Here is a 16,202-nt window from a genome sequence, read left to right on the forward strand (position 1 = left end):
CTCTCCTTGTTCTCTCTTCCATTAACTGTTGTCTTGTGTTTGTCTTGTCTTTCAAGACAAATCGCATTAACACAGTCCTCTTCAAACAGGACTAAGTTAACATGAACTAGGTACCTTTTCGTTCGCAACCGCAGAATCCACACAAGGGAGTTACAGCACCACTAACTAACACTAATGCACACTGCACTTCACACCACCATACTCCACATTGTGGGGCCATGTAGACAAACATTAAGATAAACCTATTTCTTACATCAAAGAATGTACGAAATATGTTTTACTGTTTATGAAGCACCGGGCAAATTATAAATACCATATAAATGATTCTCAATGGATAGTGATAAACCCTGGATAACATGATTCATCCATGCAGTCTGCTATCCTGCCTCTAGGTGTGGTAGGCAACTGATGCTTTTCTAAGGAAAGCAACCCCCAGTACAGAATGGTTTGGGGCCTATTTACCAGAGAGAAACCTATTTCTCACCATACCATACTGCTGCAATTGTGGGCATTGGAATCACGCAAGTTGGAGTCCCTCCAGGAAAAACATAAGGGAGCTGCTGTCAGAGTTTTCTTCAGGAGGGTTGCCAGCTTTTAAATTCACTCCCCCCTTTTGGTCTAAAATAGCCCAAATAATTGACCTTTTTAGGCATGCTGCAAAATCCATCTATTTTCCCAGCCATTTAGAAAGGGGGTGGGATGAAGTTTGGAGGTGCTTAATTACTGTCTGCAATGTAGGGATCTCATTTTCTGGGTTTGTTGGTGGGATGAACAGTCCATTTTTATATTCTTGTGGACACTAACTATGTAAAAACACTCAGCACTCAGGATGAGCATCTTTATGCATTCTGTATGAATGAATGACTTCAATTCACAATGTGTGTAGCCAATTGTGTGAAACTGCACATGGAGATTAGGTGTGGGAATTGGAGACTCTTTCCTGACCCCTACAGCTGATGAGTTTATGGCCTGAAGCATAAGATTTGACTACTCCTATTATCTTAGCTTGCAAATTAGAGCTACAGATGTTATTAGTCCTCATAAAATTATCCAGCTCATTTTAAAAACATTCCACATTTGACTCAATTATCAATCCAGGCACTGATTTCCAATTAAAGTATTATTTCCTTATATTTGTTCCAAATCTATTGCCCTCTTAATATCATTGAGTGTCCCCTTTGTTCTCACATTACGGGACGGGATACGTAGGAGGCACTGAGCAATATTCACTACATGCTTCATCATGTCAGCTACCTCAGTCAGGTTCTCTCTAGGACTTCTTCTTTCCAAGCAAGCTTTTACAATCTCCCATCATATGTGCATCCCACATATAATTCTCTATCTTCATTGCCCTGCACAACAACTTTTCAATTTCTGCTCTGTCTTTTTTTAAAGGCAGACAACTGTAGCTGAACACATTACAAAAGAAACTTGTGGACTATCTGTCATTTGATATTACATGATTTGGGGCATTGTTTTATTTGTATTTTAATGTAAACAAGCACCGTTTGGTTTTTTCCCTCAATTGTAGACATCTATTCTTTAATGAATTGTCAGTTTTTTTTACCACCTTGAACAATATATTCCAAAGGCTCTGATCCTGCAAAGCATTTATGCATGTGCTTAATTTTACTGTGAATAGTCCCAGTGAAGTCAGCAGGGCAAATTAAAGTTAAGCATATGCATAAGTGCTTGCAGAATTGGGGTCTAAGTCTCTTCTTCAGAGATCCTGCAAATTCAGATCCCATCAGTCAAGTCATTACTTTACACTCTTCCAACAATATCTGTCATTATATTGCTGTGATGGTTCTCAGGGCACCCAGGACTGTGAGCCACCTTGTTACTGCCTGCCTCCAGTGAGAAGAAGTCTTACCAGTGGTAACTGGGTGTTAGGCTGGTGTATTAGGAAGCTTTCAGCCATTGTCCTCCAGGCCAGTCGTTCTCAAAGCCGGTCCGCCGCTTGTTCAGGGAAAGCCCCTGGCAAGCCGGGCTGGTTTGTTTACCTGCCGCGTCTGCAGGTTCGGCCGATCACGGCTCCCACTGGTCGCGGTTCGCAGCTCCAGGCCAATGGAGGCTGTGGGAAGCGGTGCAGACTGAGGGATGTGCTGGCCGCCTGGCAAGTTAACAAGTGGTGCATCCTGTCCCTGAGTCGGTGCACTCCTGAAGGATTCCCCTGTGATATCCAGCCTCTGATGCTGATTGTTTATGGAAATCCCAGGTCCTCTGTTCAGCAAAGGAGCAGTGCACCCCTGTTTACCAGCTTATCCTTAAACCACCACTCCTGTGGAACACAGAACTTGTAATAAAAGATTTATTTCAGGAAGAATAGAGATGCCACTAGGAACAAGAGAGTGTGATGGAAACAAATGGTTACAATACAAAACAAAATAATAAAATGCAAACTAGGGCCTACACTTATTAATAAAGTAGGTTTTCCCTCCAAAGTTCAGCCTGTTGTAGAGTTTGCTGGCTTCACAGGAATCAGGGTTCAATCTTTCATTTAAAAACACCCCTGCCCAACAAAATGTCTCCTCAGTGAATGGATACAGAATGCCTTTCCCCACTCTGTGTTATACTGAAAGAGTTGTTTGACTTCATTCATAAACAGAGTGATCCCCTGTTGTAATGTTCCTTTTTTTTTTTACCTCCAAGTGGGTTGTTTGTTTGCATGAGTCTTTGATGCTTTTCCATTGACTGTTCTGTGATGGGGCAAAGGTAGACAATTGAGCCTTGCATTACATCACTGGCTAACCAGGGAGGGGCGGCAACTCTCTCCGGCATGAATAGGCCATCAGTGAGTAATATCACACCCTGGTGACTCCTTTTAACCTTAAGACTATAAGGGCATAAACTTCAAGTTACTTTATCCCTTAAATATTATCTGTATGCACATCATACCATGGTTATGGACATCATTAAGTTGCAAGCTTTCAATAGAGACCTTACATGTTACAGGGTATTTGTATTTGATGGGAGCTGTTTGCAAAGAACAGATGACTCTTTTCCAAGGGATCCATGTGTGTCAATTGTCTAATCCTTTGATGAAGTGAGTCTCAATGGCAAAGAGCTGCAGAGTCACTGCATCAGGAAATGGAGTTAGAGAGAGTGTCAAAGTAGCATCCTTATATTGTATTGCACTTTGGTGTCATATTTTGTTGCTATAACCCAATTCAATTGTATGTTGATGCAATGTTAAAAGGCAAACATTGCAATGCAGCATCAATAATAATATTTAAGCAAAACTTTTCAAACCTAGGTGCCTAATGGTAGGTTCCTAAATCTATCTTTAAGCCTTGACCTTTAGACTGTAAGCACTTTTCATGTTCAAAGCACTTTACAGACATCTACTTAGCCTTCACAAACTACCTCTCAGGTAGATACATATTACTTCCATTTTACAGATGAGGAGCGAGGCAGAGAAGTTAAACAAATTGTTCAAGGCCTCAGAACAAGTTTGTGAAACGTGGGAGTAAAACGCAGAAGTTCCTATTCCCAGTTATATTTTCAAGTTACTTGACCATGCCTCTCTCAAGATACCACACTATAATAATGATTTCCCTTAATAGTCTGTGAGAGATTTATCTAATCAACACTTTTTTGACAACTCCTAATATATTATTACTATCAGTCATTTTACTACTTTATTGACTTTTCCAAAGAACAATGTAACGTAGAAAGACACAACTTCCATAGCAGAAGACACATTGGTTGCCACTGTCAATTTATACACTTAACCAAGTGATGTACTATTTTATATTTAATTCTTTTTTTATTATTATTGTGTAAAATGAAGTGACTTGGTAGGAACTTCTCTTTTACTAGTGATGAGAAGGATCTACAAAAATATTCAGGATGAGTAAATATATAATAGCAATTTTGTGGTACCCAGCACCTAGTAGCTACTTGTTTTGTTAGCTTCTTAGAATATGTTAAAGTAGATTAGAACATTTCATAATTCTGTTTCCTCCCAAGAGAAAGCTATCATCTAGATCATTGAAAGAAAGTGATTTCCTTGCCTGGTACACATGAGTCACAGAAAATGACCTTCTGCGTAGTCTAATTTAGACCCAAGAATCCTCTGCAGAGCTGATATAGAAACCCATATGTTTTCAATGAAGAGAAGCACTGAAATATATTGTCATTAACAGAGATACCCACATCCAAAAAGTAGCATTCCACTTTGCCTGGATTTTTTGCTCTGACTGCTAATATCTGCTATCTGTATATATGCTATAGATTACTGCAGTTCACTTTTACAGCTCAACAATGGAGAGCTTAAAAGAGCAACTTATGTACTTTGTTTGGGTGGTTTTTACAATGTATTTATAACCCATTTAAATTTATATTTGAGTTTGGGCACTGAGAAGAGGAGGAAAGGAAGGCCTTAGAGATCTTTACTTAAATTCTCACCTACCTTCCTAGTTTGGGAAGCTGTTATAATCTGAAGATAACAATGTAGAAGAAAATTGGTTAGTTAAGGTGGGACCACAGGACTTTCCTCTCCATCTTATCTCTAGCCCATTCACAGAATGTCCATGTATGATATTTATTTATAGCCTTCACTGATATCCCTCCCCATGACCAGCTGCTGAAAGTACTGCTCAGTACTGAGATGGACTGCACTATTCCCCAATTCTCCTTGATTCTCAGAAGAAAAAACAGTTGAGGTCTGTCACAATCAGGTATATTTTGTGCAAAGTTCAGTCCCTGTATCTGTCCAGACCCTGGACAGTCATCTGAGACCATCAAGAAGGGAGGCTGTTTGTTCCAGTTGTTGAGTTGTTTTGTGTGACATGGACATTCATCACAAAGAACTGGACTGAGCACCTAAGCTCTTGTGACCTAGGTCACTGAATAGATGGAAGACAGTAACCTTTTCACTGTCACAGGGCAAGTGGCCCTTTAAGGGCAGATGGAGCCAGCCACATCTGTGCCATAATTAATTAGCTGCTTGCTAGCCTCTGGGGTGGGACTAAGGAGGGTCAGTGATACCTTAATGGTCACCTCGGCTTTATAAAAGGACTGAGAGAGCAGTCTGGAAGTTGGAAACATAGGGAGTAACCAGGCTCTTGTGAAAGGTCCTGAATCTGGGTCTAATAAGTTTACTCCAGGGGAACCAGCCTGGGTCCCCGTAGCATTAAGTCAGACCAGGGCAAAGACTCAGAATAGGCTTTGTTCTCAGCCCCTGAGGGTGGGCTGAAGAGAAATTCCAAAGGGCAGAGGAACCTTTTTGGTCTGGGACTTCTTAGGGGGCATTTTTGCTACCCCAGAAGGGGTTAAGTTTGGTTTATGACTTGGCTGGAGGGCTAAGCCATATCTCCTGCACAGACTGGTGTGTGAAGAGCTGAGGAGACCCACATTGGGGATGGAAACTGTGGCAGAGAATGCTGACAGTGTGATGCTTAACCAGCAGGGGCTGCTATGGGGTGCCAAGGCCTGTGACAGGGTCACTACAAACTTGTTAGCTTTTAACTGGTGCCCTAGAAGCTCCACATTCTTTTATTCCCTGTTCCTTCCACTGATCCAGAAATACTGTCTTGTAAGCAAAATACTTTGCTTTCTATCACACTATGATTTCATCTAATGGAAACAGAGAATGACCAACAATTGGAAATGAAAACAATGGAGCATGGTGCCTCTTATGGGGAAGGCCAGATATTAAAGATGAAATATTTTAGTTAACCATCAAGAAAAAGTGGAGATTATGTTGTGAACAGACTGATATGATACACAGGAGTGTTGTCAAGGGAACAGATCAAATGGAATGGAAAACTACAAGGAGTGGCTGGGCAACAGCAAACCAGACTACACAAGCCACAAATAATGGCAATTGGTAGATTTGGTGTGATGAACCATGAAATCTTCATGAATCAGAATGTAAGAAGGTGATAGTTTCTCTTAAATGCTGAAAAGTCATTAAAATGCTTTTTGTCCAACCTGTCATCTTACAACTATTATTAATAGACTCTATAAATCTGTTGACAATTTCTTCTTCTGGTAGCTGGGACACTGGATTTAGATTTAAGAGATCTGGGTTCAAATGCTAGTTGTGCTACAGACTTCCAGTGAGCTTGGGCAAGTCACCTATGCCCAGATCCACAAAGGTACTTAGGTGCTGAAGTCCCCATTTTAGGCACCACTGCAATCCTCAAAACTGACTGCTGCCTAACCCTATAGATGCCTTAGCTCACTCAGCATCTATTCTAAATGTTTGCTGCAGCAGTACTGGAACAGTTTGTATAGTGGAGGTGCTGAGAGCCATTGAACCAAACTGTAAACCCTGGATATGGTGGAAACCACTTCAAGCCAGGGGGTGTAGCAGTACCCCCAGCACCCGCATCTCTGGTTTGCTGTAAAATTTCTCTCAGTTCCTGTGTTTCTGCCTCTGGGCATGTACACTGCTCCCTCACTCTAGGTGGCTGGATGCCTATCTCTTATTTATGCCTCAGTGCAATCCACTAACTGGGGGAAGATAGACAGCCTCACAACACTGGGCCAGAGAGAGAATGACACTCTAGCTTGGCATTTAGGGTACCCACCTGGGAGATGGGAGACCCAGGATCTAGTCCCCCTGCTCTAATGACTCTTCAGCTATTTAGACACAGAGGAACAGCTTGAACAGGAGAGACTGAGGGAGCCCCACGTCAGAGTATCCCATAGCTCAGAGGTTAAAGCACTCTCCTGAGAGCTGGGAAGCCCCTGTTCAAATTCTTTCCCCCTCAGACAGGTCTTCCATACCTCAGGTGACTGCTCTAACCCCCTAGACTAAGGCAGCTTGGCAGAATTCACTTTTTATTTTTTTTATAATTTAGTCAGCTTTTATCGTTTTTATTATTTTGAAAAAAATTTTCTATTTATTTTTATTTTTCCAGGGGAGGGGAGTGGGGTTGGGGTGAGGACAGTACTGACAGCGAGGCTGCAGGGGCTCCCAAGACACCAGGGCACAAGGTACAGGGGAGGCTATGGTCATCCTGGCCCAACAGAGCAGAGCCCCCCAGTCAGGCTATGGGGGATGCCACCTCTGCTTTAACAGTTCCTGCTCGGGAACAGCTCCCACACTCCTGGCTAGTGAGTGAGCAAGCAGGATTGTTACAGTGAGCTGAAGAGGGCTCCCTGCATGACCGCAGGGTCAGTGACTCCTGATCCCTGCAGTCACAAGGTGTGGGGAAGGCTGTGGTTCTGGCCCTGCAGAGCACAGACTCCTGGCCAGGGCTAGGAGGAGGAGAAGTCTGACTGAGAGGGAGGCCACCTTGAAGCTGAATAGTTCCTGCTGCTGCCGCACTACTCCCCTTCCTTTTTGCAGCCTGGACAGGGGTCTCTGCTCTGCTGGGCCAGGACCACAGCTTTCCCTGTACCTTGTGCCTGCAGGGATCATGTGGCACCAGCCCTGAGGCAGTGCAGGTAGCCTTCTGCAGCTCCGCTGTCACAGACCCACTGGCTCACTCCCATGACAGTGGGTCTGCAGGGGGCTCTCTGTGCTGCCTCAGAGCCAGTGACACCTGATCCCTGCAGACAAGCTCACCGTTACCATCTGATATCTTTTTCCCCCCCATCAATTTCAGCAGACACACTAAAATCAACATATATCAACAGTTACTGATTAAAAGCAAATCCCGCCAAGCCTAGCTAAAAGTTCTAAGATGGCACCAGCACTACCTTCTCTCATTTTGTGTGGAGTGAGGCAGGTGTCTAACTCATTCTCATGAGAAACAACATAAGCCACGTGACTCCAGGAGACGGGTTCCTGTTTGGGGATCACTGGCTGAGATAGGCACTTGTCTGCGGACCAGACTTAGGAGCCCAACTCCCTGAGGCAGTGAGGTTTAGGACACACCCCTCTTGTTGGCGTCTCCCATTGACTAGTTTAGGTGGGGCAGCCACCTAGTGTCCTGGCTTTTGTCAATCCCATTCCCAGGTGCCTATTTTTCCCCATGCATTGCACAGGAAGCCTAGGCACCTAACTCAGACTTTGTGGATTGCAGTGGAGTTTTCTGATTTTTCTAAAGTTAGGCATTGTGACAGTGTTGCCACGCAAAAGCCCCTTTGTGGATATGGGCCTTAATGTGTCTGAATAATCTCTTTTTAGCATTATAAACACAGGGATAAATACTTCACTACCTCACAAGAGCACTGAGGATAAATTCACTGTAGAGGGACTGCATGTGTTGTCCCTCCCTCTAAACAGTAACTTCATCTCCTGAGCATTATTTTTTGTTCCATTGTTTTGGCTAGGGATTAATTTTTGGCAGAGTGTAACAGGCTGGCAGTATTTGCCCAAAACACTCACCCTGTTAGCAGTTACACTGATCCTCTTGGAAATGTTAAGTGAGTTCTGATGACTCACTGAGACTTAACTGCAAAAAAACACTGTTTTTTACACTGAGATAGATAGCTTGAGATGGCTCTTCTGATGTAAAATCCTAGTAGAAACCAGACTCAGTGCAGTTAGCTGAGGTCACCCTGTACTCCTAGTGGGGCTGACCTTGACTAACTACAACAGGGGTAGGCAACCTATGGCACACGTGCTGAAGGCAGCACGTGAGCCAATTTTCAGTGGCACTCACACTGCCTGGGTCCTGGCCACCGGTTCGGGGGGCTCTGCATTTTAATTTAATTTTAAATGAACCTTCTTAAACATTTTAAAAACCTTATTTATTTTACATACAACAATAGTTATATATTATAGACTTACAGAGAGAGACCTTCTAAAAACGTTAAAATGTATTACTGGCACGTGAAACCTTAAATCAGAGTGAATAAATGAAGACTCGGCACACCACTTCCGAAAGGTTGCCGACACCTGAACTACAATGAGGAAAAACTACAGTGCCATGTCTCCAATTGGATTTTACATAGAGCGCTAAGTTGAGCTAGCTCTGGGTGTAAAAAAGGTATGCTTTTACAGAAAAGACACAGCCGCTGTTGTCAAGTAGCTTGTTACCCCACCTGGAAATGAAGGAGGTAGGAGAAGTAGTGACTGTCTAAAAATTTTTTAAAAGGTAGCTACAGGGTGGGCTGAGCTGTCTGGAGAGTGGAACCCTAAGGACAGACAATGTTTCAGAGAAGATTTGAGCTGAACTTCGTTATCTTATTGTTAATGTAAATGGTAACAAAATCAAATCCAGGAAGAGGGTGGCTTTGGACCCTTAGTGTTGGAGAAGGCTGGGGGATATGTCTGATTATACAGGGGTTAGTTGATCATATTGCGTTCTCGGCAGCAGGCTGATTATTTTTATGAACAGCTCTGCCTGCTGTAGAGCCAATGTTCGTGGCCTTTAGCTGGCTGTGTGGTTTGGAAACTCATGGATTCTTTGGGATGCAGAAGGCCCCAGTAGAAGTATAGACCCTCATCACAGATAATAACCTTAAATAGGGGTGGAGTAGTATAGTTAACAACATTTAAGAATATTAATTTTTTTTAAATATTGATTTGGAAAAAAGTGGGATTTCTGCATGCATGTTTGTAATGCTTATGTTCTGACTACAGAACATCAAGTATGGATAGCACTTTGGAAGGGGAAATGTCTTTGCAATATACCAAGCAGACCGTTCAATGTAAGGCTCAAGCAGCCCCCAATCTCCTGTGGTGTGGCAGAGGATAAAGGAGGCCTGTTTGTTTCCCTCCAATTTTTAATAGTTTGCTGACTGTGCATTCCAGCTGTAGTGGGAGCTAGTATAACTGGCAAATAGGTGATGGTATTGAGTATTTTGACCACTAATAACTGCAAGTAGCTTTTCTTTTCTCTGTATTTCACAGAAGACCACAGGTGGGTACAAACTTGTTGGGGCACAGTGAGCCACAAAAGCTCAGAGCCAAGTCATTCCCGCAGTTATCCTATGTAACTCATTTCACTTCAATGGGGTTGTGTGGATGAAAATGACAGCAGAATCTGGCCCCATAACTCTGTGTAAGAGCAGAGTAATGCTAAGCAAAAAAAAAAAAAAAAAACATATGAATTGTACTGTAGTGGCACTACTGCCACCTCTGGCCCTTTCTGGCACAACAGAGAAACACAGGAAATACTAGAGGAGTGCGTCCAAAACAACTCATTTTTTCATAACAAGAATTAGCATTCTAAACAAGACTTAAGGACTAGGCCTGCAAAGGTGATTTTTTTTATTATGTGAAATTCCTAGAGGTGGGAGATGTATCAAAGCTGTGAAGTGAGGCAAATAGTGTCATAATATATTTAGCAAGTAGTATTATGCCAACCACAGAAAGAAAGAAAGAGGTACAATACATTCTTTGAGGCTGGAATAGTATTTAATGTATACAGCAAGGAAACAGGTTTCTTTAACTTGGTGTTTTCTATAGTACCTTATACTGGGGTATAGAAGGAATTTCCCCTATTGTTAATAAATAACCATGCAAAGGTCTCTGAACTTGTCAATTTCCTTTTGGAATCTGCATCATACGTGCTTATAGAGCAACATTGAAAAGCCTGAGAGATTTTTTCCTCTTACCTTGCCCTCTACTCCCATGACAGCCCCTGATTGTTTCCACTTACCATTTAAAAATATTGACTTGTAATACATATTTTTAAAAAACAAGAAAATGAATAGCTTTGTCCAGAATCACCTCAAGCACTTGATGGGACTGAATCACCAAGTTCTTCACAGCTTGTTTGAACTATTGTTCCTCCTCTTCCACAAGCTTCCTGCCTCAAGTGAGAATGACTGTCTGGGATTTTTCTCCTGCTTTCGTCTGTAGTCTCCCACCTATCCACTAGCTTCTTTGTGTGCTCAGGCTCTCTTCCTTCACCAGTTTTTTTTCTTCCCTGCCTCCTTTTTTCTCACTTCTAAAGCACATGGCAAGAATGAGGAGGTTAGCATCAACAGAGCCAGCTTTGGCATTTTGGGAGAAGGCCTACACAACAGCATTTTGCTGCTCTTGTCAAATGTAGCTGACTCCTATCCACCAAGATCACACCACTCTGCACAGAGATAGCCTAAGGTTCTTGGAGGGTTAGTGAAAGGATTTGTTTTTTGGCAATATATCGGAGAGAGAGATATCTTTAGGTTGCTCAAGGCTGCTACTACCGAAGTGGGACCCAGCTGGTTGAGTTGTTCCTTTCAGCTGTGGCGATTAGTTTATACTTTGAAAGCCCACATTTGCACAGAAAAGGACTAGAAACTTTTCTATTACATCGTTTATACTTCTTTCTCCAAATGTGGGGGAGATGCGGCAGCCAGCTGTTAACTTTATGAAGCCCAACGCTTCGCTCCAGCACTGATGTGGGTTGTGTTTCTTGGTCTGGTTTCACACATGAGCATGCGAGCATTAAAGCGGAGCTTCCTGCTGTACCCATGTGGTCAGGCAGGGTGGAATTTGCTGAGGACCAAATTGAGCAAAGAAACAATGTCTGGTAGTTTGCAGGTGGGCGTTACTCTGACTGATCGGGTTATCGAGATAGGATGGGGGTTTCCTCCGCCTTTGTTTGAAGGCTGCGTTTTAATCTGGGATCTGTGAACAGGCCGTGGAGGGGGTTTCACGGTCAGAGCACCCTGACTTTCTTTGTGGCTAGATGGGAGAGAGATCCTGAATGCTTTCTTTTATTGTAGCAGGGGATGAAGGTTGAGAACAACTGCTCTGTAGCATGTCGTACTGGGTACCATGGGAGGGAGGATCCTGTGTTAGTTGGACCCCGGGTCAGACCCAGTGGGAAGATTCCTACCTGGCGTGCACTTGGGAAGAGTAACAAACTTTGGGTGCCCTCCCGAGCTGTCCAGTCCCCCTCACACCTGTGGGTCCCTTTCACAGCTAGGGTGCTACGCTCACCTTGCTAAGGGCCGAGATCGTGGCGGCAGTGACCCGGGGGTCCCCGGGCAGGTAGCGGGTCCCTTCTCGTAGCCCAGGCGGCCCTGGCCCCGCTCGCCAGCTGTTCGGGGCTGTAACACTCTCGCTGTCTCGTTCTCTCCCAAGAGGGAGCGGCCTGGCCGAGCAGCCCAATGAGCGGCGCGGCCGGGCGCTCTGCTGGCCAATGGGGCGGCGGCTGCGGGGGCGGCGCTGGTCTCTGCGAGCCGAGCCAGCAGCAGCAGCAGCAGGCGGGGGCTGCGCACTGTGCTCGCCCGCCGGAGCCGCACAGCCAGCCTCCGACCCACCGCGGCAGGCGCTGCTCGCCTTCCTTCTCCCTGTCTGTGCGTCTCCGCGGTGGAGGAGCTTGAGCGCTGCTGGGAGCCAGGCTCGGCGGCACCATGGCGGTGGAGGAAGAGGGGCTCCGGGTTTTTCAGAGCGTCAGGATTAAAATAGGTAAGAGCAGAAGGGAGCGTCCCCGGCCGCCAACAAAGGGCGCGAGGGGGGCTCTTCGCAGCCTTGGCGTGCGCTCTGGGGCCGCGGGGCTGCGGCTTAAGTGCAGGTACCTTCTTGCACTGGGAGCTACAGTGCATTGAGGCTCCTCTGCCCCAGCCCCGCAGCCCGCCCGCTTGCCTCCCTCCCTCTAAAGCGAGTGCTGAGGAGGGAGCAGCCGCCTAGCTAGGCACTGTGGGATCCCGTTGCCTTTTACAGCAGCTGCGCTGCCTCATCCCTCCTAGCCGGGACGGCTCTGCATGTAGAGCGCTCTTCAGCCTGCCCAGCAGCTGCCCTGGCTGCTGCTTGTCCCTTCTGAAGTTTCTTCGCAAAGGCTCCGCCTCAGAGGGGCGATGGATGCTGAGAAGGACACTAGGGGTCTGTCCTGCCTGAAATGGGTTGGGTTGTTCCTTAAAATCGTGCATCATCCCGACTAGAAACTGACCAGCTGCAGCAGCATCTTTGTCAGTTACAGTTAGAAACTAAACAAAACAGCCTATCCTTGGACTTGTCTTTCAAACGCGCTCTTCCCCACCCCTCGCGTGTAAGTGTATTGGACATAGAGGATGCAAATCTCCGTTCTTTTAGATTCCTAGTCCCACTAGTATTGGTGACAGATTATATAATACGATGGAAGAACAACCTGGGGCATTATCTGCGTGAGCCCCAGGACTTGATTTTTGCTAAATTACACTGAAGAGGTATGAAGAACGGTTTGAAGACTAACAAAGCCAATCATCATTGGTCCTGCTTTGAGCAGGGGGTTGGACTAGATGACCTCCTGAGGTCCCTTCCAACCCTGATATTCTATGATCAATTTTGTGTATCATTTGCTAAAACTGATGTGAAGAAATAAAAGGGCATAAAATGACTAGCAGTAGGTTCAACTTTAATAAGATTGTCATGCATCTAATATTGCTACAGTCTCATGTATTGTGGAAACTAAGCTATTGCTATGTGGCTGTTGCAGCAGGTAGCTCACTTTGTTTTAGAGATGCATTACTATTTTAGCTGCTGAGTGATTTCCAAACCACATTATTAGAAAGTAAGCGACAGATGTCACTGTGTTGTAGATTAAAACTCTCTCTGGTAGTGTTTTGAGTGTGCAGGGCTGTTGGGAAATCCCTTGTTTCCTTAACAGAATAAACCACTTCATTTTGAAGGGGAACACTTTTTGTTTTGCTTTTTTCTCTGCTGTTTGGAGCAGCTGGGAGTTGGAAAGGAAGCTAAAGTGCCTAACTCCCACTGAGGGCTAAGAGAATTAGATGCTTAGTTACTTTTTGTGCTTTTGAAAACCATTGTTGACACGTTGATACTCCTAAAAGCAACTTCGTGACTACCAACTGTAATGCAAGATAAAGTAAAACAAGTTAGAGAGTAAATCTCATTACTTAGGTAACAAAATGGTATTTCAAGGAGATGGCAACATGTTACCTTGCTGTTAGGATCCTTCCCTCATTAATCCAGTTACGCAGTAGCTTAAAATACAAAATTTGGCTTAAAATACAAAATAAAAAGTTATGGTAACATGAATGAGAAGTTGTATGTGAATCCATCCAGAAAAGCTTATGAATGGGTCTATATAGTATGGCAGGGTGAGACTGGCTTTCAAGTTCCCTTGAAGGAGGAAAAAAAAATCACATTTAATGTCTTGTTGTGGTAGGTATATTAAAGGAGGAATTCGTGGAATAGCAATATGTTCTAACTAAAGAAGTAGTAGTAACAGAAGAATTTTTATCTACCATTTTGCATGTAAGAAAAACCACTGCAAGTAGTATAGCATTGACTGGCATTCACTGAAGGGAGTAATGTGATGGTGTCATAACTAATTGATTGACATAATTGAAATATATCTGAGTGACAGAGAAGATATAATTTAGCAACAACAGCAAAAGGTTTGAGATTAATCTGACCAAAGCATCTGCTAAAGTTAATCCCATTTCAGAATTTAATATCTGAACCCTTATTACAGTATTTTTTGATTGATACTCAATATTAGAGTAGGTTTCAGAGCGGTAGCCATGTTAGTCTGTTTCAGCAAAACCAACGAGGAGTCCTTGTCTCTAAGGTTCCACAAGGACTCCTCATTGTTAATACTAGCGTAGTGATTCATGGCCATTTTATGTATAGTTAGATACAGTTTTCTCACTGTATCTGTGTCATTGACACTAGAATGCCTAACCTTTTGTTCCTAAAATAAATATCTGATGTGGTAGGAGTAACTCCAATAGTTCAGGTAGCAGAGCGGATTGGTATGCACATGAGATTTGACTTTTTAATCCAGTAGAGGGCAATGGTAAATGTATACAGGAGCCAATTTGTTCCTTCTTGCATTTAGTAGTAGTAATGTATTTCAAATTATATTAATCCAACATTCATGGCAAGAGTTCCTGAAGAAATGCTTATATAACAAGTTTTGTTGAAATGTTAAACACTTCTAGGTCTTCAGTATGTTCTCACAGAGGTGAAAGCCATGTCAGCAAAACAGAGGTGGCAGGATAGTTGCCGTTTCTGAACTGACTGGAAAAAATTGGCATGTTGATGTTGTCTCAGTTGTATTTAGTAGGTCTTGTGAAGTGGTTGTGACCTGCATAATTTTGCCAAGATGCTTTAGAATTCCGACTTTCCATCTCAAAGGTGGAACAAATGGTCTTTATGTGCACCCAGAAGAAATAATACATAGTACTTGTATTGCACTCAGTCTTCATGAGCGCTTGGAATTTTTTTCAGATATCTACAAGCTAGAGGTAGACATGAAAGAGGAAATGAGAGGCAAGTAGCCACAATCCACTTCCATCAGCTTTTAGGAGTGGATATCTCTTCATATCTATCTATCTTGAGGTTTTTGTGCCCATCACTAGTATCCAAGTGGACTTCTGTTTGCCCTTCCCTGGTTGGATTTGTTTACATTTTTTGGATATATAAAATATAGCTCATGGTGGGAAAAGCTCTGTCATAATGCTCTAAAAGTGACCAGACTCTGGAACAGTTCTAATCTTCTTTGGAAATTCATTTCTAAGCCAAATTTCTTTGACCAAAATCACTTAGTACTTGGTTTTGTGAGCTGTATTGTCCCAGAGGTGCACTTCTGTCATGTCATGGATGGAGAAATGGCCACATACAACAGGGTCCTGACCTGCTGAGGACACTGAATGCCTTGAAATAGCAATGGAAGTGGCTTGTGAGATGGACTCGAGGTCTTGTACTTGTGAATTGCCATGGGCAGATCTTGTCCAGGAGGAAGAAATAGCGTTCCCTAGGAAGCTGCAGATGGAAGAAAGCATTAGTGGCACAAAATGTCAACTGATTGTCCAGGATCAATGATTCTGTTTAATTAACAGAACCACTTCAAGCCGAGTGGGGTGTGATGTCTTAGTTCTTTACAATGTTTCCCTATTTTGAAGAGGATCATGCTGGTCTTGTCTTGATTCAGCTTGAGCCAGTTGCTCTCTCTTTAGGACTTAATCTTGTGTGGACTTTGTGACATTCTTGTGATTGCATTGTTTGCATCTGTGGAGAATGACTTTCTTCTGTTTCCATGGCTGGCATATCATGAGCAGTGCAGCTAATTCTACAGATGATTTCATGTAGATATTGAAGAGGAGATAAAATGAGGTGGATTCCTTTGAGACACTATAGGTGAGGGCTTTTGGGAAAGAGGAGCTGTCACTACGCTAATTCTCCTTTTTGTGGGCCTCTCCATTGGAAGAACTCAGTGCCTGTCTGCTTTTGCTCATGGTTCCCCCCTGATTAGAATAAAATCATTATTTCAAGAAAGCAGCATATGGACAGAAATAAAAGGGCATTCATTTCCTTTGCTAAATATTTCCCTTCAAGGTCAGATTTTATTTGGCTACTTTTTACTGAAACTGTATTTTCACATTGTCCATATTTTCTTCATTGAAAATTATTTTTT

The 16,202-nt window shown here is 43.5% G+C and overlaps 1 protein-coding gene across 2 annotated transcripts in view; it reads left to right on the forward strand.

The window, feature by feature from the left end:
- Positions 1 to 16,202, forward strand: part of RASA3 (RAS p21 protein activator 3) — a 284,524-nt gene that overhangs the window by 50,589 nt on the left and 217,733 nt on the right. Inside the window, exon 1 of one of the 2 annotated variants that reach the window (XM_054010887.1) lies at positions 12,068 to 12,250. The exons of the other annotated variant lie outside the window; for it this stretch is intronic. Coding sequence (XP_053866862.1) covers positions 12,196 to 12,250 — 55 coding nt within the window. The 5' untranslated portion in view covers positions 12,068 to 12,195. Of the gene's footprint in view, positions 1 to 12,067; positions 12,251 to 16,202 lie in introns of those variants that run through there. 2 annotated transcript variants of the gene reach the window in all.

This window comes from Malaclemys terrapin, chromosome 1, assembly GCF_027887155.1.
Source record: "Malaclemys terrapin pileata isolate rMalTer1 chromosome 1, rMalTer1.hap1, whole genome shotgun sequence".
Taxonomy (NCBI): domain Eukaryota; kingdom Metazoa; phylum Chordata; order Testudines; family Emydidae; genus Malaclemys; species Malaclemys terrapin.